General features: G+C 46.0%; 2 protein-coding genes across 6 annotated transcripts in view; one reads left to right on the forward strand and one right to left on the reverse strand.

Moving 5' to 3' along the window:
• The window catches only part of FOXL1 (forkhead box L1), a 31,724-nt gene extending 30,264 nt beyond the window's left edge, over positions 1–1,460 (reverse strand). The window contains exon 1 of the mRNA XM_083753011.1: positions 1,379–1,460. The gene's annotated coding sequence lies outside the window, so the exon portion shown is untranslated. The remainder of the gene's footprint in view (positions 1–1,378) is intronic.
• Positions 1,461–2,954: 1,494 nt separating this feature from the next.
• On the forward strand, positions 2,955–22,897 carry MTHFSD (methenyltetrahydrofolate synthetase domain containing). Of its 5 annotated transcripts, none has more exons than XM_083753008.1 (8): positions 2,955–3,058; positions 4,805–4,908; positions 6,329–6,442; positions 6,520–6,633; positions 8,504–8,594; positions 11,919–12,031; positions 13,886–14,011; positions 18,677–22,897. In XM_083753008.1, the coding sequence occupies exons 1-8, from the start codon at positions 3,046–3,048 to the stop codon at positions 19,172–19,174; spliced, it is 1,173 nt and encodes a 390-aa protein (XP_083609134.1). In that variant the 5' UTR covers positions 2,955–3,045; the 3' UTR covers positions 19,175–22,897. The 5 variants fall into 5 exon arrangements, with proteins under 5 accessions (XP_083609134.1, XP_083609135.1, XP_083609132.1 ...); XM_083753009.1 differs by lacking the exon at positions 6,329–6,442 and adding an exon at positions 6,177–6,290 and having other exon boundaries at positions 2,960–3,058; XM_083753006.1 differs by having other exon boundaries at positions 3,004–3,165.

A 22,897-nucleotide genomic window follows, 5' to 3' on the forward strand; every position in this document is an offset into this window, starting at 1 on the left:
TTCCTAGGCGGGTATTTTTTTAATCCCACTACGATGGAGGGGGGCTTTATTCCTAGGTAAGTGTGAGGCTAAAAAGTGAGGCAGAACATTTCCAAACTGATAAAAGACCTGTAAGTGTCGACGGCTCCTTTTGCCGCCCCAAGCTTCTATCTGACTTGATGTGACTGGTTTCAATCCTTTGATTTTCTGTGCTTCTAAAATAATAATGATGGCAAGCCTCTAGGATCTTGGGAGAAAAATTCCAAGGTATTGATAGCTAGTACAGGATCTTTTGCAAACTAGAAAGATCTGAGGCAGAGGAGCATTTTACTGTTAGGAGGCCCATTTGGGAATTTATTTATTTGAAAAGGAGAGAGGCTCAAAATACCGACCATATTAAGCAAAAAAAAAAAAAATACAAGAAAAATATCCCTATCCTTTGAAGTATTTCTAGAGATTCTGAATATGTATTCTTTTTTTAGAGGGAGGGGGATATAAATGCTCTCTTTTTTTGGAGCACACTGGTCTTGTAGCCAGCTGTTTTGTGAAAGGATGGCTTGAGGTGGAGGGAATAGTACCATATATCAGTATTTGTTTGTTGTCGTGAGATTTCATGGTCCTGAGATTTCATGGAAGCCCTTCAAATAAGAACACCCAAAACACGCTTAGTAAGAAGAAAAAAAATAAAATTGCTAAGGAAATTTGAAATTAAGACATGATGAGGTTTCAAATATTCTTGAAACGCCCTCTTCCAAATTTTGTTCTGTTTAATTCATCACGCTGTTACAATTAAATCCAGTTTCCCAATTTCCCTCGGAATGTAACTGAATATGTGAAAAGCACGTCATGGATTTGACAGGCAATGCAGACAAAATGGATACACAGTAACGGGAAATCTCAACCTTCTTATTTCTGAAAAAGAGACGCGCTAGCCAGTATTTTAAAAGAAATTGAAATGAAAAGAGATGGGGAGATTTCCCATCTATTTTTGGAATGTTTGCTCCTGCTTTCCGTTCTTCTACCCTGTTTCTGAAGTTCCAAGACTATTTAACTGAGTTACCAAAGAAAAAAAGAAAAAAGAAAATTATTCATAGATTCCCACAAAAACAAGCAAGCAAACAAAAAGAGGGAAAGGGAAATAAATAAATCCCACGCACCTTTAAATAAACTATCCAAACAATGTTTTGTATCTCAGATTTACTCCTTCGGAAATTAAGATAATCGCCTTATCGTAAAATAGGAGTGATTGGAACGGGAGGGATAAGCTTTACTGCTCCGATGCGTCTTTAAAATCCTCGAAGCAAGCTTCCCAGGTACACAGAACGCTTCTTCGGACTTATCTAATTTAAATAAATTTAAATAAATTCAACGGATGTTGCATGGGTAGAGTGCCATTTACCTTTACATAGATCGCTTCCTTCATCCCCTTATAAACTTTCCCATTGCTGCAGTCTTCGGGGATATGTTTGTCGGAAAAGACAACAGTTATAACGCCTGTTGCTTTGGAGCATCATCTAAAGGCATTCGCGCCAAGCTCACGAGCTGGAGTTTGCTGCCCTCCATTGTCTAAAAGAGTGAATTGAACGTTGCCCTGGAAAAACCTCCCGCCTGTGGAATGGAGACAGCGACACCTTGTGGGTCAATAACAGCAGCGCACACATTGTAGAACGTATCTGCCTGTACAGTAACACCCATTGGACGGTATAGGACTTACTCATCAGAACCAACTCCTAGGGGCCGAGGTCACTTCGCCCCCTCCCCAAAAAATATTTGAGGGGGCCAGCCCCACACCCCAATTGATGAGCATTTCCGTTCAAATGGTGTGTGCGCGCCCCCAATATTTTATTCGTTAGCACCCCTGGACATATTTCTGAGTAAGCATATATATCATTGCGCTATGCATCTTTCCTTTCACCTATCACTCGCTCTCTGTTCCTAGAAAATGTAACTTGAAAAAAGCGACATTGCACATACTTTTGTTAAGAAAGAAAGAAAGAAACCATAGAGAGCAACATCTGAACTTTAAAGGCTGGAAGCGAGCATCATTCATGCTTGACAAATGTATTTCCAAGTAAACGTGCGTAAACTGGATCAAGCTATAAATTCAAAGTAAACAAATAATTACCCTAAAGTACCCAGTTTATTTTTCCCAGTAGTGATGTATGGAAGTGAGAGCTGAACCATAAAGAAGGCTGATCTCCGAAGAATTGATGCTTTTGAATTATGGTGTTGGAGGAAACTCTTGAGAGTCCCATGGACTGCAAGAAGATCAAACCTATCCATTCTTAAGGAAATCAGCCCTGAGTGCTCACTGGAAGGACAGATCCTGAAGCTGAGGCTCCAATACTTTGGCCACCTCATGAGAAGAGAAGACTCCCTGGAAAAGACCCTGATGTTGGGAAAGATGGAGGGCGCAAGGAGAAGGGGACGACAGAGGACAAGATGGTTGGACAGCGTTCTCGAAGCTACGAACATGAGTTTGACCAGACTGCGGAGGCAGTGGAAGACAGGAGTGCCTGGCGTGCTCTGGTCCATGGGGTCACGAAGAGTCGGACACGACTAAACAACTAAACAACAACAACGACCACCCAGTTTATTGAAAATTCTATAGGGGTAACCCTACTTAGTCTGTTGGAAAGAACATTAGTGATTAATAAAGGAAGGGGTTTTTTGCTTTGGCTTCAGGAGCATTGTTTTCACCTCTATGAACTTTTTAATCGACTAAAATCTATTTAACTGCAAATTTCTCATCCTTTATTGACTGCAGTACCTAGATGCCATTGTTGGACCTTTTAAAGTTTCTTTCATTTTCTCCGGGCGGTAGTAAATGAAACATCCAGACTCTGCAGCTTGCAACGCACCCTTTGCGCTTGCCGAACTGCGCGCAGGTAAGCGTGCAGCGGTCGCCGGAGCAGCTGCGGACTACGGTTCCTTCTTCCTGTCCCTTCTGGGCTGCCGTAGTTTGTGTCAGCACGTGGAGCGAACGGCAGCTGGAGGAGGAGCGACAATGTAACTGGCTGGGCTGACTCGGCCAGCTCCGGGGCAGGCAAGGAGGTCGCGCAGCAAATGGGCAGCCCCGGTAATGAAGGGGACGCTGGTCTTTACGAAGTGGGGCAAGGGCCTTCCTGGCAAAGCGCATGCTTTGCACGCAGAATGCCAATCCTTGGCACTTCCGATGTGCAAAAGGTGGCCGATTTGGGCATCAGCTGCTGAGGCAGCCCCGAAACAGAATCCAAGTCGTGCCGGTTAAGGAGCATTCTGATCCCTTGTTCCTATGTGGCAAGTGGGGTGCATGGGGCAGAACTGGAGCTCTGGTAGTTGGTTCTGCCAGCACCGGCCCACCTATGAGGCCAAGGGAGCATAGCTGTCAACGTCCCCCCCCCCTTTTTAAGGGAAATTCCCTTATTCCGAATAGGATTCCTCGCAAGAAAAGAGAAAAGTTGACAGCTATTCAAGGGAGGCAACTGCCTCAGGCGGCAGGATCCACAGGGGTGGCAAATACCAATGTCGATCTTTCCCTGCCCCCCATTCTTGATAATAGCTCTTCACTCACTCCTTCTTCCCTGGGGGGGGGGCACCAGTTTGCCCTCCGCCTTGGGTGCCAAAATGTCTTGGGCCGGTCCTGAGTTCTACTATGAAGGGAGGTGAGCCAGGAAACTAGGCCCTGCGGTTCAGGGATGCATTCAGTCCCTTCACCCCAATATCTGGCTGTCCAACATGCTGCCTTATTCTGTAAACACCTGGCTCACTAGCCAACTAGCTCCCACTCTGTTTGCCTCCTACTTGGGAAAGTAAGCCAGGAAGAAGGCTTGCTCTTACCTCTGCTCTAGGTGCAGGTGGTCTACTCGTGCTAAACTGGGGGTTGGGGCACTCGTGTGCCTTTTCAATCGCAAATAAATCAACCACAGAGGTGCTGAGGGAAGGGAGGAAGCTGGGTGCAGGTTTCTGTGCAATCTGCATAGGAACATATCAAGCTGCCTTATACTGGATCAGACCATTGGTCCGTCTAGCTCTGTACTGTCTACACTGACTGGCAGCAGCTCTCCAGGAAACATTCCCAACCCTACCTGGGGCCTTCTGCATGCAAAGCAGATGCTCTTCCCACTGAGCCCATTCCCCACCATCTAGACTGATCTAGATTCTGAAGGGGCCTTGGAAACTGTTAAAAAAAGAATGCTTCTAATTTATTAAATATATAAAGAATAAATAAATACTTGATTAAGGCTGCAATCCAAACCCCACTTTCTCAGAACTGAGCCCCAGGGAATTCAAGAGGACTTGCTTCTAAGTAGAAATGGTTGTGCTTGCACTATAAGGTATACCTAGAGTAAAGGTAAAGGGACCCCTGGCCATTAGGTCCAGTCATGACTGACTCTGGGGTTGCAGTGCTCATCTCGCTTTATTGGCTGAGGGAGCTGGCGTACAGCTTCCGGGTCATGTGGCCAGCATGACTAAGCCACTTCTGGTGAACCAGAGCAGTGCACGGAAACGCCGTTTACCTTCCCACCGGAGCGGTACCTATTTATCTACTTGCACTTTGACGTGCTTTCGAACTGCAAGGTTAGCAGGAGCAGGGACCGAGCAATGGGAGCTCACCCCTTTGCGGGGATTCAAACCGCCCACCTTCTGATCGGCAACTCCTAGGCCCTGTGGTTTAACCCACAGCACCACCCGCGTCCCTCATACCTAGAGTAGACCTGTGGAAATCAGTGGACTTCTCAAGGGTCTGCTCTGAATATGTCTAGCATTGGATTTTGTCCAGGCTTATGTGGAAAATGCCAGTGTGAATCCATCCTGACTCTTACGTTCTCTTCTTTATTGCAAGGAGTTTCCAAGTGGGACATCCGCCATAAAATTTGGGACTACATGGAAGCAAATAATTTGGCTGATTTCCCAAGACCTGTCCATCACCGGATTCCCAATTTCAAGGTATGATAGCATGGCCTCCAGGTGAAAATTAAAACACACAACATCTATTGGAACACATTCCTGCTTATTCCTACAGAGGAAGGCTGTCAATGGTTGGGACAGGTTTTGACGAAATCCTGACAGTGAGTTTATTGAGTAAGAAGGCATCCGGTATCACCTGCAAATTTCATTTGGCTTCTGCCTTGAGGCCTTTTGGGGTGGCCCTTTGCAACATTTGATGCCCCTCCCACAGCCCTTGTGATGCCTTCCCAAAGCCAGGTAAGTGAGGCAGTAGGCTTTGGGAGGCATGAGGGCTCTGACAGGGTCCTAGAGTCCTCCCTCCTGCTTCCCAAAGCGTATTTAGTGCTTTTTCCAGCTTTGGGAAGAAGGTGGAAAGTCTCCAGGACCCTGCCAGACCCATGCATCTCCTTCCCAAAGCCTAGACCAGGGGTCAGCAACCTTTTTCAGCCGTTGGCTAGTCCACCATCCCTCAGACCTTGTGGTCGGCCAGACTGAATTTGGAAAAAAAGTATGAACAAATTCCTGTGCCCCACAAATATCCCAGAGATGCATTTTAAATAAAAGCACACATTCTACTCATGTAAAAACACCAGGCAGGCCCCACAAATAACCGAGAGATGCATTTTAAATAAAAGGACACATTCCACTCATGTAAAAACAAGCTGATTCGCAGACTGTCTGCGGGCCAGATTTAGAAGGCGATTGGGCTGCATCTGGCTCCCGGACCTTAGGTTGCCTACCCCTGGCCTAGAGCCTTTCTTATTCAGCTTTGGGAAGGCAGCGTGAGAATTGGGGGGTCATCAAATTTTGGCCTTGCTCCCCCCACCCTACTGTGTGACAAGGCAGTGTGCAGCCCACGGGTTCTGTGTCAAAGTAATCTCGCGGTCCACTTGGGATGAGAAGTTGGACTGCTCTGTTCTAAGGGCTATAGCTCAGTGATCAGAACATCTACTTTGCATGCAGGAAGTCTCAGGTTCAGTCCCCAGCATGCAGGGCTGAAACCCTGGAGAGACTGGTCTACAGTCTTTTTCAACCTTGAGTCCACAGGTGTTGCACTACAACTCCCATCATCCCTGACCACTGGTCCAGCTAGCTAGGGAAGATGGGAGTTGCAGTCCGACAACATCTGGGGACCCAAGATTGCGAAAGGCTACTGTCGACAATACGGATCTAGATGGACTGACTTGGTAGAAAGCAGCTTCTCATGATCCTAAGGGCTAAGCCTCTTCCACATGTCGCTTCTTACAAGAGATATCTTACCAAAACAGGATGCACCACGTGCTTCCGCAAGGCTTCCTGATTTGCAGGAGTTCCAAAGTGCCAGGACTGTTAAAGTCAACCCTGATGCCCCCCAGAAGAATGCCCGATTTTTAGCTCTGGAAGTGAGTATGCTGCTTTCCCCACTTTCTCCCTGGTGCAGGGATCTTTCGAGATGAGCGGCTCCGTCCAAGCATGGGATGTCTTTGATAAAGCCAGGGAGGTCAAGGTGGATCCTGACAAACCTCTGGAGGGAATCCGGCTGGCTGCGCTGCAGGTAACCAGACCTTCGCTCTGAGGGGCGATTTTGTAGGCTCATTTTTGTGTGAACACCCCCGTCTCCTCTTCTCCCAGGCCAGGAAAGCTCTCTTGGTGCCAACCCCACGCCTGCGGACGGGGCTGTTCAACAGGATCATCCCTCCCTCTGGAGCAACCAAAGAGATGCTAAGAAAATGTGCCACCTCTCAAGTAAGAACGGCAGGGAGGAGGAAGCAAGAACAGGGGTTTTTTTGGTTAATTGATTTCTACTGTGCTTCAAAAAGACTGCTGAGCATCAATGGGACTAGCTTAAAGGCGGTTGAAAAGTGATTAAGTTTGCTAGATGTTTCTATTTCCTCGCTTTCTTGATTTTTCTGTATTGGTATGTGCAGACTGCAAAGCATTTCTACCATTCCAGGCCAAATCAACAGCATCCCTTATAAGGAATGGCTTGTTGCTGTCTTGTAGGTCGTAAAGTGGGGTTTTGGCGCCCTCCAGCGTTGGAATGCCAAAAGCAGGCAGGCGTTATGGGATATATTTTCCAGAGGAGTGCCTGTGTTAATCTGTTGCAGAAAAACAAATAAACACAGGATCTTGTTGCAATGCCTTTTAAAAAGCCACAGATTTATCCCATGGCATAAGCTTTCGTGGGCTAAAATCCACTTTGTCAGGTGCATGTAGTGTGTTTAACCTCACGGGACTAGGACCTGGGAGACCAGGATTCAGTTCCCCAACCGGCCATGAAGCTCACTGGGTGGCTTTGAGGCAGTCACTGTCTCTCAGCCTTAGCTACCTCACAGGGTTGTTGTGAGGATAAGATAGGGAGGGACAGAACCATGTACACCACCTTGTGCTCCTTGGAGTAAAAGGTGGGATATGAATATAGTCAAAATATTATTAATAACTAAAACGTAACTTAGTTAAAGGTAAAGGGACCCCGACCATTAGGTCCAATCGTGACCAACTCTGGGGTTGCAGCGCTCATCTCGCTTTATTGGCCGAGGGAGCCGGCGTACAGCTTCTGGGTCATGTGGCCAGCATGACTAAGCCGCTTCTGGTGAACCAGAGCAGTGCACAGAAACGCCGTTTACCTTCCCGCCAGAGCGGTACCTATTTATCTACTTGCACTTTGACATCCTTTCGAACTGCTAGGTTGGCAGGAGCAGGGACCGAGCAATGGGAGCTCACCCCATCGTGGGGATTCAAACCGCCGACCTTCTGATTGGCAAATCCTAGGCTCTGTGGTTTAACCCACAGCGCCACCCGCGTTACTTAGTAAGTAGTTAGTTAATAGATTCACATACGTGTACATATATGCATACATATATTGGTGTATATTCATATAGGCAGTGCTGTCAAATGGAATTAAATGTAAAAAAATGCAGTCTCTGATTATGGTCACATTCACACCATACATTTTAACAGTCTTGGAGAATCCTGGGAACTGTAGCTTGTTGAGGGTGTGGGAACTATAGCTCTGTGAGGTCAGCACCCTGTGAGGCCAGCACAAACGATAGTTCCCAAGGTTCCCTGTGACTGTTAAAGTGGTAGGATAGCGCTTTAAACATACAATGCGGATGTGAACAATTCCACTATAAGTTTAAATGTAAGCAAGATGACCATCCGCCGTGGCAGAAACTGATAGTAACATAACTCCAGTGGAACAGGAATCCAGGATCGCAATGGAAGCTGCAAGTGACAGAACTGAACTGCCTGATTAAGTTGTCCTTCGGCAGCCTTGTGCTGGAGACCTCCTTTGAAGCTCCTTTGTTCGAGAATGAGCACGTTCAGGTCAGCGGCAGAACGGAAAACCTGGCATTTCTGAAATTGGGTTTAGGATGGGATTTCCTCCAAGCTGACGTTCCCAATTGCTTGAGAGTCCCAGAAGAACAACTTGGCTGGCTTCCAAAAAGAGAGCAGGACCGGCTGTGCTGGATAGAGGAGGCTTCTGTTCTCTCTCAATAGACTGTTGTTTGGTGGTTGGGGGGGGGAGTTTGCAAGGGGGAGGGAGAAGGGAGCAATTCAGGCTGATGGTGAGCAACCGCTCTTGTCTTCCTCCTCTCTTTCTTTTCTTTTTCAGGGTGTTCGGGATTACAGCGTACCAGTCGGACTAGACGCAAAGGTCCACGTGGACCTGGTTGTGGTAGGATCTGTGGCTGTTTCTGAGAAAGGTACTTGGCAGAAAACCATGTGGCTGGGAACTTCAGCCAGAGGGAAGCTGCTGAAACAAATTCCAGACAGCTAAGCCTGGGCAGATTATCTAAATGGAATAGAACCTCCATGTTTAGTAGCAGTATATGCTCCAGTGAGTATCAGTTGGCAGGTGGGAAGATAGTGAGGGAGGGCTGTTGCTTCCTGCCCTGCTTATGAGCTTCCTGGAAGTGTCCCGTTGGGAAGATGGACAAGGTGGCCCACACCATTGATATGATCCAGCAAGGCTCTTCTTATGTTCATATTAGTCATTATACTTGAGATCAGAGCCCCCATATACCAAGGCAGTTTACGCCCAAGTTGGATAGCAACATAGGAAGCAGTTTCATATCAAGAATGGTCCATCTAACTCAGTCTTGTCTACACTGACTGGCAGCAGCTCTGCAGGGTTACAGACAGAAGACATTCCCAGACCTTCCTGGTGATGCCGGGGATTGAACACGTGGGGTCTTTTACATGCAAAGGTGGGTCACGGGTCTGAAAAGACCACAGTGTAAGATCATGGTCTTTGAGCACTTGTGACTGGTGCCCATTGGGAGCTGTAGAGTCGAAGGCAGGGAGGTTGACAGTAGGTGGTGCCAGAGCCAATAGCAGGAAGAGCCCACTAATTCTAGTTTTGTCCTATCCTCCTCCTGCCTGCTGGGTTCTACAAGGGCAATACTGAGACTTAACAAACGGGGAAGCTGATAGGCTGCAGCACTCCCAGGAAGGTTGTGAGAAGGCAGGCAGGTAGGGACTGGCTGAGGGCAGGCCAAGGTTGCTAGAACAGTGCCCCATTCACCCTAACAAGACCAGCCTGCACGGTCCTTGAGTCATGGTTTGCAACAAGGAATGTCTACCAACCACAAAAGGTGGTCATATTTGGAAGCCAGTGGAGCATCAGTATCTTGGCTAGATGCAAGGCTACTTTTGTGTAACGTCAGAGTTTTAATTTTGAATGAAAGTCAGCAGCTGAATTTTTACTATAATGTAAAAATGTGAATTTTTACTATAATGGCGCTGTGGGTTAAACCACAGAGCCTAGGACTTGCTGATCAGAAGGTTGGCGGTTCGAATCCCCGCAACAGGGTGAGCTCCCGTTACTCGGTCCCTGCTCCTGCCAACCTAGCATGTCAAAGTGCAAGTAGATAAATAGGTACCGCTCCAGCGGGAAGGTAAACGGCGTTTCCGTGCGCTGCTCTGGTTCACCAGAAGTGGCTTAGTCATGCTGGCCACATGACCTGGAAGCTGTACGCTGGCTCCCTCGGCCAATAAAGCAAGATGAGAGCCACAACCCCAGAGTCGGTCACGACTGGACCTAATGGTCAGGGGTCCCTTTACCTTTAACAACAATAGAAGGGATGCAGGTGGCGCTGTGGGTTAAACCACAGAGCCTAGGACTTGCCAATCAGAAGGTTGGCAGTTCAAATCCTCACGACGGGGTCAGCTCCCATTGCTCGGTCCCTGCTCCTGCCAACCTAGCAGTTTGAAAGGACATCAAAGTGCAAGTAGATAAATAGGTACCGCTCCAGCAGGAAGGTAAACGGCATTTCTGTGTGCTGCTCTGGTTCACCAGAAGCAGCTTAGTCATGCTGGCCACATGACCTGGAAGCTGTATGCCGGCTCCCTCAGCCAATAAAGTGAGATGAGCGCCGCAACCCCAGAGTCAGCCACGACTGGACCTAATGGTCAGGGGGCCCTTTACCTTTACCTTTCAGAACACTAGAAGAGCTACCTGGATCAGGTCAGTGGCCCATCTAATCCATCTTCCTGGTTCTCACAATGGCCAGTCAGGTGCCTCAGTTGGAAAGCCTGCAAGCAGGACCCAAGCAAGCATTGCTGCCTCTCGCTATAGAGGGCAGGGCGTAACCATCATGGCTAGCAGCCATTCATCATGTATCCTGCATGAATTTGTTCAGTCCTCTTTTATAGCCATCCAAGCTGGCTCCTGTGAGAATTTGTTGAACTATACAGACCTCATTATAAATAAAAAAGGCAATTAGTTTTCCAGGTTGGGCCCACACTGTGCAGTGGTTCTGTTCAGGCTATTCAATTCCAATTCCCTCACCCTTCCTCCCAATTTTCCATTCCCTCTGCAGTAGTCCATGCCCACCGAATATGCTCGGTTCTCATTGGGCTCAAATGGCGAATTTTTGCCCTCTCAGGGTCTCCCCCATCACACACTAGCTATTTCCTTGCACTTTTCCAAGCCATGGAGTTATCTCTAGGCTGCCGAGACCTTCCTCCTGAGGGTGAGTCATGCTGTTTTGGTTAGATAAGCTGCAGTGGAGGCTGGACAAGAAGAACAAATGGGATACTGCCCAACCAACCTCAGTCTCCCCTCAGTCCAGGGAGTGGCATCCTCCTCCTCAGTCTCAGTGTTGCCCTTGTAGAACTCAGAAGGGAGGAGGATGGGGACAAAACTGGAATTAGTTGAGTCCGCCTCTCATTGGCTCTGGGCCTGCCTATCATTGGTTCAGGCTCCACCTACTATTGCTCTGCCCTACCAATCCGGGTGGCATCACTCACCACATTTGTACAGCTAAGTTTATGACTAGAGAAGAGAGAGAGTGTGTAATGATTTTGCAGGACTGTAGGTGGCAGACTTCCTCTTAGAAAAAGGTACTTTTCTCTCTGACTCCAGCAAAGATAAATCCTGCAGAGGTGGTTTTAGAGGCGGCCACACTGGGTTTTGTGCTGCAGGGGGTGCCATAACAATGTGGTAGAATGGTGCATAGCACCGCATGGGGCACCGCTGAAATTTGAGAGCCCAAGGTCTGCCACAGAATCCCTTTTCTGACACTGGCTGCATCATCTAGAAAAAAAGCAAGTGTATTGGCTTTTCTTCAGAAGAATCCTTGTAGATTTAGCTGAAGGGTGAATGAAATAATAAACAAAAGCACCTATGATGAGCCAAACTTACAGATTTAGTTAGTCCGGTAACTATGGAACTCTCTGCCACAGGCAGCAGTGATTGCCACCAACTTGGACAGATTTAAAAGAGGATTGGATAAATTCACAGAGGAGAAGGCTACCAATAGCTACTAGCCACAATGGCTATGTTCTGCCTCCTTGGGCATAGGCTTCTGAACACCAGTTGCTGGAAACCACAGGAGGGGAGAGTTCTCAGGTCGTTCTTGTAGACTTCCCAATAGAGGCATCTGGTAAGTCTCTGTGAAAACAGAGTACTGGCCTGGATGGGCCCTTGGCCTAATCCAGCAGGCAATTCCTGCTTATATACAGGTATATATACAATGCATCCCTGCGGTTGGTTCTTCTTGTAGTCTCTCACTTTCTCACTGCAGGCTTCCGAATCGGGAAAGGGGAAGGCTTTGCAGACCTGGAGTATGCAATGATGGCCTCCATGGGAGCTGTAAGAGAGGACACAGTAGTTGTCACAGCCGTTCATGACTGCCAGGTAACAACAGCTGCATGGAACTGGGGTGATTCGCTACCTGGCAGGGTGAGGCTTCCTGGGCACTGGGCAAGATCTGAGCTAGGAAACAAATCTGGTGATTTCTGTGTGGTATGCAAAGTAAGCACTTTGCAGAATTAAACTCTGCCCCTTCGGATCGTGGTCAGGGGAAACGAGACAAGCGAAGCACCAAATATTGCCCTCCCCAGAAGCCTGCTGATTTCCCAAATTCAATAATCTCTTTGTAAAGGAAAAATATTTGGACGCAAGATCAACTGTGGAAGCAAAAACTAGAGGAGATCATGAGCCTCTGTGATGAGGCAGGCAATGGATTTAAATTTCAGCTGAGCTATTTGCTCTGGTTGCAGTATTTCTTCTGTTCTCTGGATGGAACTCACTCCAGCAGGAGGCAATGATGATCACCAACTAGAATGGCTTTGAAAGAGGATTAGACAAATTCATGGTGGATAAGTGGTTAATGGCTGCTAGAGCTGTGATGAGTATGCTTTGCCTCCACAGTCAGAGGCTTCTGAATACCAGTTGCTGGAAAATGGCAGGAGGGGAAAGCGCTCTTGTGCTTTTGTTGTTAAGTTGTTTAGTCGTGTCCGACTCTTCATGACCCCATGGACCAGAGCACGCCAGGCACTCCTGTCTTCCATTGCCTCCCGCAGTTTGGTCAAACTCATGCTGGTAGCTTCAAGAACACTGTCCAACCATCTCGTCCTCTGTCATCCCCTTCTCCTTGTGCCCTCCATCTTTCCCAACATCAGGGTCTTTTCCAGGGAGTCTGCTCTTCTCATGAGGTGGCCAAAGTATTGGAGCCTCAGCTTCAGGATCTGTCCTTCCAGTGAGCACTCAGGGCTGATTTCCTTAAGAATTGATACGTTTGATCTTCTTGCAGTCCATGGGACTCTCAAGAGTCTCCTCCAGCACCATAATTAAAAAGCATCAATTCTTCGGCGATCAGCCTTCTTTATGGTCCAGCTCTCACTTCCATACATCACTACTGGGAAAACCATGGCTTTAACTATACGGACCTTTGTTGGCAAGGTGATGTCTCTACTTTTTAAGATGCTGTCTAGGTTTGTCATTGCTTTTCTCCCAAGAAGCAGGCGTCTTTTAATTTCGTGACCGCTGTCACCATCTGCAGTGATCATGGAGCCCAAGAAAGTAAAATCTCTCACTGCCTCCATTTCTTCCCCTTCTATTTGCCAGGAGGTGATGGGACCAGTGGCCATGATCTTCGTTTTTTTTATGTTGAGCTTCAGACCATATTTTGCGCTCTCCTCTTTCACCCTCATTAAAAGGTACTTTAATTCCTCCTCACTTTCTGCCATCTGTGTCATCTGCATATCTGAGGTTGTTGATATTTCTTCCGGCAATCTTAATTCCGGCTTGGGATTCATCCAGCCCAGCCTTTCGCATGATGAATTCTGCATATAAGTTAAATAAGCAGGGAGACAATATACTGCCTTGCCATACTCCTTTCCCAATTTTGAACCAATCAGTTGTTCCATATCCAGTTCTAACTGTAGCTTCTTGTGCCACATAGAGATTTCTCAGGAGACAGATGAGGTGATCAGGCACTCCCATTTCTTTAAGAACTTGCCATAGTTTGCTGTGGTCGACACAGTCAAAGGCTTTTGCATAGTCAATGAAGCAGACTAGCTCTTGTGCTAGTCCTGTTTGAGAGTTTCCTGTAGGCATCTGGTTGGCCACTGTGAGAACAGGATGCTGACCTAGGTGGGCCATTGGCCTGATCCAGCAGGCTCTCCTTGCCTTCTTTATGGTGCTAAAGGGCTCTGCATTTGAAAGCCACCTATGGACTGATGATATTTTTCCTCCTCCTCAATATAGGTGGTTGACATACCAGAAGATCTGCTGGGCGACCATGACCTAACTGTGGATTACATCCTTACCCCAACAAGAATAATCAAGACTGGGTGCAACCACCCCAAGCCACAAGGGATCCTCTGGCACAAGGTAGGTGGCCTGTTCTGCAATCAGCAGTTCGCTGGGATGCTAGAGAGGCATTTCAAGTGTCTTGCAGAATTTGCATTAGATGTGCTATAAATGAATAGGTTGTTGGTGACAACAACTAACTATTAACATCACAGTCTGAGGCGTAGGGCTAGTGGGTTAGATGCAATGGTCATCCTATGCAGATTAGACCCATTCAAATGAATGGGCCTAAATTAGTCACATCTTCTGATTTCAGTGGTTCTGCTCTGAAAAGGAAAAACACTGGGTACAGTCTATTATTTACCGTATTTTTTGCACCATAACACTCACTTTTTTCCTCCTAAAAAGTAAGGGGAAATGTCTGTGCGTGTTATGGAGGGAATGCCTACGGGTGGCATGCCTACGGATTTTCCTCCTCTAAAAACTACGTGTGTGTTATGGTCGGGTGCGTGTTATAGAGCGAAAAATACGGTAATTCAATTTGGTAGCAGAAGGCTGGACTAGAGGAAGCAAAGATAGCCCTATGTGGGGGGGGGCAGGGGGAGTGTGACTTTCCATATTTAAGGTGGGCTGTTATTTTTACCACCCACTGAGAATAATGCTAGTATTTAGACAGACGTATGGGTCTGTTGTTGTTTTATAAAGTATATCAATGTGTGGTTTTTAAAAATTGATTTGATGTTTGCATTCATACAAAATTTGAGACGAAAAATAAATAGGAGGAAGAAGCACAATATTAGAAGACCAATAACAGAACGACAAATAATTCAACCAGAGACAGTGAGCGGTTTATCTATTCATACAATCATACGAATATACAAAAAATTGCATCAGAATAATAATTATTATCCTGATATAAATATAATACTTATAAATTCGTTAATGTAGGTGGGGAAGTTGCCTGAGTAATTCTGTTAAAATTTTAAGTTATTGCTATTTATTTATACTAGTTGTTTATAATTTGAAGTATGGGAAGAATCATTATCATACCATCTCATAACTGAAAAAGCGTTGCAGCTAATCCTCCATCCCCCCCCCCCTGTTTGCCATTCCAAAGTTTTTTAAACATTGTACATTCTTGTCTGAATCTGTTTGTTTTCATTGTTAAATACTGCCAGGATGTCTAGGAATAGAGAGCAGCTCAGGAATATTGGAGGCAGATTGGGGTGGGAACAAGAAACATCTCAGTTTGAATCTTCAGGCTGATTGGCTCAGGTGTGTTGCTGTGGTGCCCATTCGCTCTGGTGGGGCGGAAGGCAGGGAAACCAACTGTAGGTGGAGCCAATGACAGGCACCACTGATTGGTTGTAAGTAAGAAGGCAGGCTTGAAGCTGGTGGGTCAGAGCCCCATTCAGCCTAATGAACCAGCTTCCACTGTTGTGTTCATTACTTCATAACAAAAGCACTGAGGGATGGGGAGGGGAGCCTGCAGATTTCTTTTTATTTCCTTGTTTGTTTAAAAGTATTTCAGCCTGCCTTTACTGCTGCATAGCCCTGCAAGTGGTTTGTTGCAGAACCAAAAATGGTTGCAGCAAAAGTAACACGTCAGAAAGCAATCAGACCAAAGGTCTAGCCCAGCATCCTGTTCTCACGGTAGTCGGCCAAATGCCTGTGAGAAACCCACAAGCAGGATTCAAGCACAAGAGCTCTCCCCCCACTTTTGTACCCCAGGACCTAGTATTCCGCAGTACAGTGGACACAAAACATAGCCATTGCAACTAGCAGCCATTGAAAGCCTTCTGCTGCACAAATTTGTCCAATCCTCTTTGAAAGTCATCCAAATTGGTGGCCATCGCTGCTTCCTGTGGGAGTGAGTTCCATAGTTTAACTATTCACTACACGAAGAAGCATTTAATTTTATTTCCCTTGAATCTTCCAACATTCGGCCGAATCGTCCGGTGCAAGTGCAAAAGCAGCCTCCCCTCCTGAGGTTTCCATCAACTGCACCCAGAAGCTTTATTGAGAGAGGGATGAAAACTTCTCTCTTAGCCCATTCTCCCCAAAATGTAAAACGTATTTCTCCTTTTGTTTGCGGTGGGGATTTTTGTGGGGTGGGTGGGGAATATCTATTCATTCTCCTTATGTCTTTGCTCTCCCATGGCAACTGTTGTGGTGCCCCCCCCCCACAACAACTCCAAATTTAGTTGTCCAGAAATGTTGCAATTGCTGAGCTAACTAGGAAGATTACAACCCAAATCTGCCTTTGCGAACAGATGGCAGGATGAAGGAAGCACAACCTTTGTCCCAAGGTAGATCACAGGCTTTAATCTCTCTCTCTCTCCCCTAGATAACAGAGTTTTTGATATACAGTCTTCCCTGCAGACCAATCCTGTCTGCAGGAGTGTGAAAGGCAACACAAGAGATGAAAGAGTTCCTGGGTGGTGGGAGGGAGGGTGGCCTTTGCCAGAGCTAGGCAGATCTTGCTTGCGATTAGAAGTGGGGGAGCCAGAGATGGCTGAGGAAGTTATTTATGGAGGTTGCATCCTGACACTAGATATGGGAGCCATCAAAGCAACGGGGAGAACTCCTAACACTAGAACTCGTGGACATCAAATGAAGCCGGTCGCTGGAAGATTCAGGACAGATAAAAGGACTTCTTATTTTTAATCTTTGTTGTATTTTTAATCTTTGCTGGAAGCTGCCCAGAGTGGCTGGGGAAACCCAGCCAGATGGGTTCAAATAAATTATTATTATTATTATTATTATTATTATTATTATTATTATTATTATTGCAGCGTATAGCTGAACTTTGGAACTTGTTTCCACAGGAAGCAGTGGTGGCCACCAACCTGGCTGGCTTTAAAAGAGGACTGGACAAATTCATGGAGGATCAGGCTAGTGTTGGCTACTAGCCATGATGTCAATACTCTGCTTCCACAGTCAGAGGCAGCAGTGCCTCCGAATACCAGATGCTGGAAACCACAGAAGGGGAGAGTGCTCTTGCGCTCGGGTTCTGCTTGCCGGTTTCCCACAGGCATCTGGTTGGCATCCTGTGAGAACAGGATGCTGGACTAGATGGGCTATTGGCTTGATCCAACAGACTCTTCTTATGAAAATTAGACTTATTCTGCTCTCTTTGTATATATTTTGCTTGGTTCTTCATCATTGCTTCTGCTAATGCTGGGAATGGTTGACGGTATGGCTGCTTGGACCGAACATCGTGGCAGGCAGAGGATACCCCCCCCCCCGCAACCCTGCCTGAAGTTAGGAGTTGTCTTCAAGAGAGAGCAGGGAGGCAAATGATTCCCATGTCTTGAACAAGGATCCCACCCTCCTCTTTTGCTGTTATGACTTAGCTAAATAAAGACTCCAAATACATAGAGAGAGGAGTTGGATTTGACTCAAGAGACATTTATTTGCATTGGGTCCAGGAGTGATCAGTGATGTGAAAGTGGGTCTGGAGGGAGAACAACTCTCTTTGGACCATTTAGCAGCGTGTTTGTGCATTCCGCGAGGAAATTTGACGAAAACCAACAGGAGGTTCTAAATCGGGGCTCCAGGAGAAACAGAGCAAATAAAAAACACTGTTCCAAGCCACTTTGGTGTGCTTTGCATATGACGTCACCAAATACTCTCCAAAGGGCAGTTTGCACAGCTGAAAATGCTTTCTCTGGAATCGGCAGAGATGCTATTCAAGCAGTGACATTGTCCAGCAATTGGCTGGAAGCTCCTTTTTTTTCATGGCGCTAATAATTTGCCTGGGAGCGCTGCTTTTATTAGTCAAAAGCCAGTGTTGTATAGTGGTTAGAGCAGGGGAAGCCAACGTGATACTCCCCCAAAGTTGCTGGACTCAAACCACCCATCCGCTCCCAGGCAGCAGATCCAACAGTGAGGGAACAGTGGGAGCTGTAGTTCAACAACGTCTGGAGGGCCACAGGTTTGGGAAGGTGGTGTGTCAGGCTAGAAGTTAAATGCCCTGGGTTCAAGTTCCCACTCAACCATGAAATTCACTGGGTGACCTTGGGGCAGTTGCTGCTTCTCAACCTAACCCTACATCATAGGATTGTTGTGAGGATTTTTTTAAGGGTGTTGCGTATCCACCACCTTGAGTTTCTTTGGAGAAAAGGCCAGGTATGAATGGTGTTTTTGTACTGTTTACATTTTAAACTGCACATTTATCTCTTGCTATTTTAATCAGAGTTTCTCAAGCAAAAGGGGGTGGGGAGATGGGTTCTTCTCCCTGAAAGAGCTTACAATCAAAATCATAACTAAAGTGAAGGGTGAAGAGAAACTGTATAATTTTTTGCAAGTAATGGAGTTGTAAGTGCTATTGTGCAGACTAGATCAGAGCCAGAATGAAAGGTCTCTGAGCGTACCAAAGGAAAAACAGATTATAAGTGTTATTAACATGAACAGTGCTCTCCTCCTGCCCCCCATCACAGCTCTAGCCACCTAGAATGGGGGAGCCAATGGGGAAAGTTGTGGAGGAAGGATCCAGCACAGCACTGGATCATGCCTGGCAAGTCTGTCAGGACAATGTGCTGTAATATACGGTAAATAGCCAACATTGGTGAAATGGGTAGTATTTCTCTGCAGCAGCTTAGTCTTCACAGATGCTAGGTGTGCTTTGTGTATCTCTTACGTCATCTGATGCTACTGGCAGAACTGTGTGATTGCCTGGTCTTGCGTTTTGAAGTTTGGGTTCGATTTAAGGAGCAGGGGAACTAACTCTTCTCCATGCTTTAGATCAGTCATGAAATGCTGGGGAAGATCCCGGTCCTCAAGAACCTTCGCCACAGAGAGAAACAAGAAGGCAAGGATGTTTCCCTCAAGGATGAACAGCGAGATGTTCCAGCTCCTGGCAAGCCAGTGAGAGTTGCCAAGAAGAGCAGACCTGAAAGAAGCAGTTTCCAGGATCAGGCCAGCCTGTCCCAAGCAAGTCCAGAAGGTGGGGCGTCACCAGACAACTCTCCCCTCCCTGATGCACCTGTCGCTGTGTATGTGGGCAGCATTCCTCAAGGGACCAGAGTGGGCGAGTTAAAGGATGCCCTGAGACAGTGCCACGCAACCCCTGCAAGACTGACATGGCAAGGAGCACAACACAGGGCGTTTCTCACTTACAGTGATAAAGCCACAGCTGATGCTGCTGTTGTGGCTCTACAGGGCTTAAGCCTCCACAGTAGTCCACTGAGAGTAGAACTCGCCAGGAGCCAGCTGAGCAAAACAGGAAGCAGGCCCAGGTGAAACTGAATGGACAAGGAGATGCAGATCTGGGAACAACAATGGGATGCAGCGTGCTTGAAGGGTTTTCATGGTTGGGTGATCTTATCGATCTTGGAGACTACTTCTTTGGAGAGGGACCCTGAGTCTTCACAAAAATAACTGGTATTTTAATGAATGCTGAGGTGTTTTCTCTCAGTTTTTAAAGATGGTGGAGCATGCAAAGATGTGATACGCCCCATCACCACAGTCAGAGATGGAGAGGTCCCTTCTAGCATATCACTGCTCTTGACACCTTGTACTTCGGCTGGTATAAATCAGTTTAAACCACTTTGAATTAACCGTGTAAACATACATTCTATGGAGAAACCATTTAGACCACTTTGTGCAAATTCTATTTGGCCATGGTATTGCTTGATGAATCAAAATTATGCGCACCTGCCCAGCTCTCTGCTGCTGCTCCCTTTATATCCATTTACTATTTCGCTGCATTCAGAAATGAATTATAATACTTGATAGTTGGGTACAACTAGGGGGTGGCTTACTACTGCATTAGAGCTCCCATCATCCCTGACTATTAGGCCATGCTGGCTGGGGCTGATGGAAGTGATAGTCCCACAATATTTGGAGGGCTGCAGGTTCCCCATTACCTTATGAAAGAGGGGAATGCCTCTTCTGAATAGAGGCATTCTTCTGTCTCTTCCAGGCAGTAGAGAATGCTGCTTTCAAAATGAGGAATAGGGGACCTTGTGTTGCTGGACTACAAGTCCCATCATCCCTGACCATCAGCCATGCTAGCTGGGGCTGATGGGAAACATAGTCAAACCTGGCGAGTACGAGGTTAAGAAAGGATGCTCTGTGGGGAAGAGTTGATGTGAAGAGTACATTTAGAACGCATGTGCACAAATGCCTTTTACAGAATAAAACTAATCTCTTGGATTTCCCCTCCCTCTCTAATTGTATGTTTCTTTGTTTCCTGAAAAACTGGTGGGATTGTGGCTGAACCTTTTTTTCTAAACAGAAGCTCTTTTGCAGCCAATCTTAGGCCAAAAGTCAAAATAAGCATTGCGATGTTCTCTTTCTTTGAAAAAGAAAATACAAGAGTTGGAAATATTTTTCATAGCTCCAGGATGTACTCTTAAGTATATTTTAAGCCCATTATGATGCCCCAAGAGAGGCAGACCTTTCAGAAAGCATTAAAGAAAACCTTTTCAAGGTTGTAGAGTTGCTTTCTGGGCAAAATCCCACAGCCTGTTCTGCCTTCTCTTTTTTTGCAACCCTCCCTTTTTTGCCTTAGGAAAACAAAAGCTAAAAGCAATTATATTGATGCCCTGCAACAGTTTGAAAGAAACCAACACAATGGGAAAATGCCTCTTCCCTTCCCTTCTTTTTTCCCCAAGAGCTTGAGCACTTGGAATGTAGGAAGCTGCCTTATACAGACTCAGACCATTGGTCCATCTACCTCAATGTTATCAACACTGACTGGCAGCAGCTCTCTGGGATTTCAGGAAGTTCCTTTTCCAGTCCCGCTTAGAGGTGCCTAGACTCAAACCTGGGTCCTTCTGAGTGTAAAGCAGTTGCTGTGTCTCTGAGCCACTGCTGTTCGTCATATTATACTACTGGAGCTTATGGCTTGCATCCGGGGTTCTCATCCTATACAGAGGAGACCCATTCAAAATAACGAGTGTAGCTAACTCTTAAGTTGTAATTAAACTAAGTTGTATTCAGAGTTAGCTACCTACTCCTAGGATAGGGAACATGTGACCCTCCAGATGTTGTTGGGACTCCAATTCCCATCAGCCCCAACCTGTATAGCTAATGGGCAGGGATGGTGGGAGTTGTAGTTCTCTGAAGAGCCACCCCTCCCTGGAATAATCCAAAGATCTGTCCTGTGTGAGCTCCATGCATCGAAAGCGGCTTCTAACCTGCACTTCTTAAATAGTAACACCATCTTTCCATGCCACCCTGCAGATATCACATTGCAAGCTCCTTTGGAAATTCTGCAAAATTTCAAATGCAATTTCTGATGCAGTGGGAGATGTTTAGAAGATGGGAACCAACATTTTTCTTCAACATGGTAAACACATACCACCTCCACCCACTTTAAGTAATTATTTGGGTTGGGGACCAAGGTTTCCAAAAAACATGGTGATTTTCAAGTCAGATGATCCAAAGGATGATCCCTTTCCTGTTCTATGCACTGGGGTTTTAATCTATGGAAACCTCTGTGGGGAATAAAAATATAGCTAATCAGCCAAAAAAAAAAAAAAGAAAATAAAATTGAAACATTGTTTAAGCAAATGATTAGACCAATTAATAGCCTGTGGGTTGAGTAAAATTGGAGTCCCTGGTGGAGAGCAGGCGTGTGTTTTTGCTTTCTTTTTAATTTTATTTCTCTATAAATAGAATAAACAAAATGGTGAAATAACTTGCATACAGTGGTATCTCTGGTTACGAACTTAATTCATTCCAGATGTCCGTTCTTAACATGAAACCGTTCTTAACCTGAGGTACCACTTGAGCTAATGGGGCTTCCCGTTGCCACCACACCGCCAGGCGCTCAATTTCTGTTCTCATCCTGAGGTAAAGTTCTTAACCCAAGGTACTACTTCCAGGTTAGCAGAGTCTGTAACCCGAAGTATTTGTAACCCGAGGTGTTTGTAACCTGAGGTACCACTGTATACGAGAGCACATGGATAACGCATTATCCAAAATATTGACTTAGGACATTGAGATACAAAGTTTTGGTAGAATACAAAACATAAAATAAAAACATCCATGTAGCTATGATATAGTAGTCTTTCCAGTATCTGAGTTTTCCCAGAAAGTTGTGGTAGTGGTTTTTCCCTATTGTGAAATGGTATCAGCATTGACAACTGCGTTTCTTACTGCATTGCAGGTAAGAAGGCTATAATATGTGAGAGGAGTTGAGATATTGTTAAAAAGAGATTGCAGCTAAGTTAACCAGATGGCAGGAGGAGGGGGTTGTTCATTTTTTGGGACACTGGCATAGCATACATTATGAAATCAAACCAGACAGAAGTAAAATTGTTTTTCTTATTTTGTCCCCAGCACGTCCTTAATCTGTTTGTCAGTCTTTCTAAGAGAACTGTTTCCCACACCAATTTGTACCAGTTAGTTATCATGTGGTGCTTAAAGCTTGCCACTGTCCCTGCCTTATAAACAGCATGTAGAAAGGTATTCCAGAGGGTGGGTGCAGTTTTGACCATTGTCCATGTTGACTGGGGCAGATGAGAGCTCACCAATAACTGGAGTGCCACAGTCTTGCAAAAGAGAAAAGAAAAATACCTTCCTCTTGTTTTGGTAAGAATTTTAACAGTTGCTATATTAAGAGCTGGTTGCCTTCGTAGATGATTTCTATGACTTTGGACTGTTTCATTTACAGAAAGCAAAGTTTTCATCTCCGAAAGGAAACAATCACTCAAGTTGTTGATATATGGGAGTCATTCTTTGCTGCTGCGTGTAAACAGGCGCAGCAATTCCTATTGTACATAAACTCCTGGTTCCTTGCAAATCCCCAGGGAAGCATTATTATATCCTGCTTCTTCCAGGTGTGGCTTTGCTTGCTGACCATTAGATTTGGAGAGCTTTTCACAGAAAGGAGTATATACCAATACCTTGGGGCTATTTTTGGCATTTCAAGATTAATTTCCATTCCAAACAGCAAGGGGACTCAAAATATGAAGTACCAGGAAATAGAGGGAAAACTCCAGAAATACTTTTTTT

Source organism: Podarcis gaigeae, assembly GCF_964106915.1.
Source record: "Podarcis gaigeae genome assembly, chromosome: 8".
Taxonomy (NCBI): Eukaryota; Metazoa; Chordata; class Lepidosauria; order Squamata; family Lacertidae; genus Podarcis; species Podarcis gaigeae.

Excerpts from the sequence above, each read along its gene's own strand:
- MTHFSD (XM_083753006.1), top strand. The coding sequence starts at position 3,117 with ATGCTTTGCACGCAGAATGCCAATCCTTGGCACTTCCGATGTGCAAAA. Across the intron at positions 4,909-6,328 it reads ACCGGATTCCCAATTTCAAG|GGATCTTTCGAGATGAGCGG; the intron begins GTATGATAGCAT and ends TCCCTGGTGCAG. Across the intron at positions 14,012-18,676 it reads AAGGGATCCTCTGGCACAAG|ATCAGTCATGAAATGCTGGG; the intron begins GTAGGTGGCCTG and ends TCCATGCTTTAG.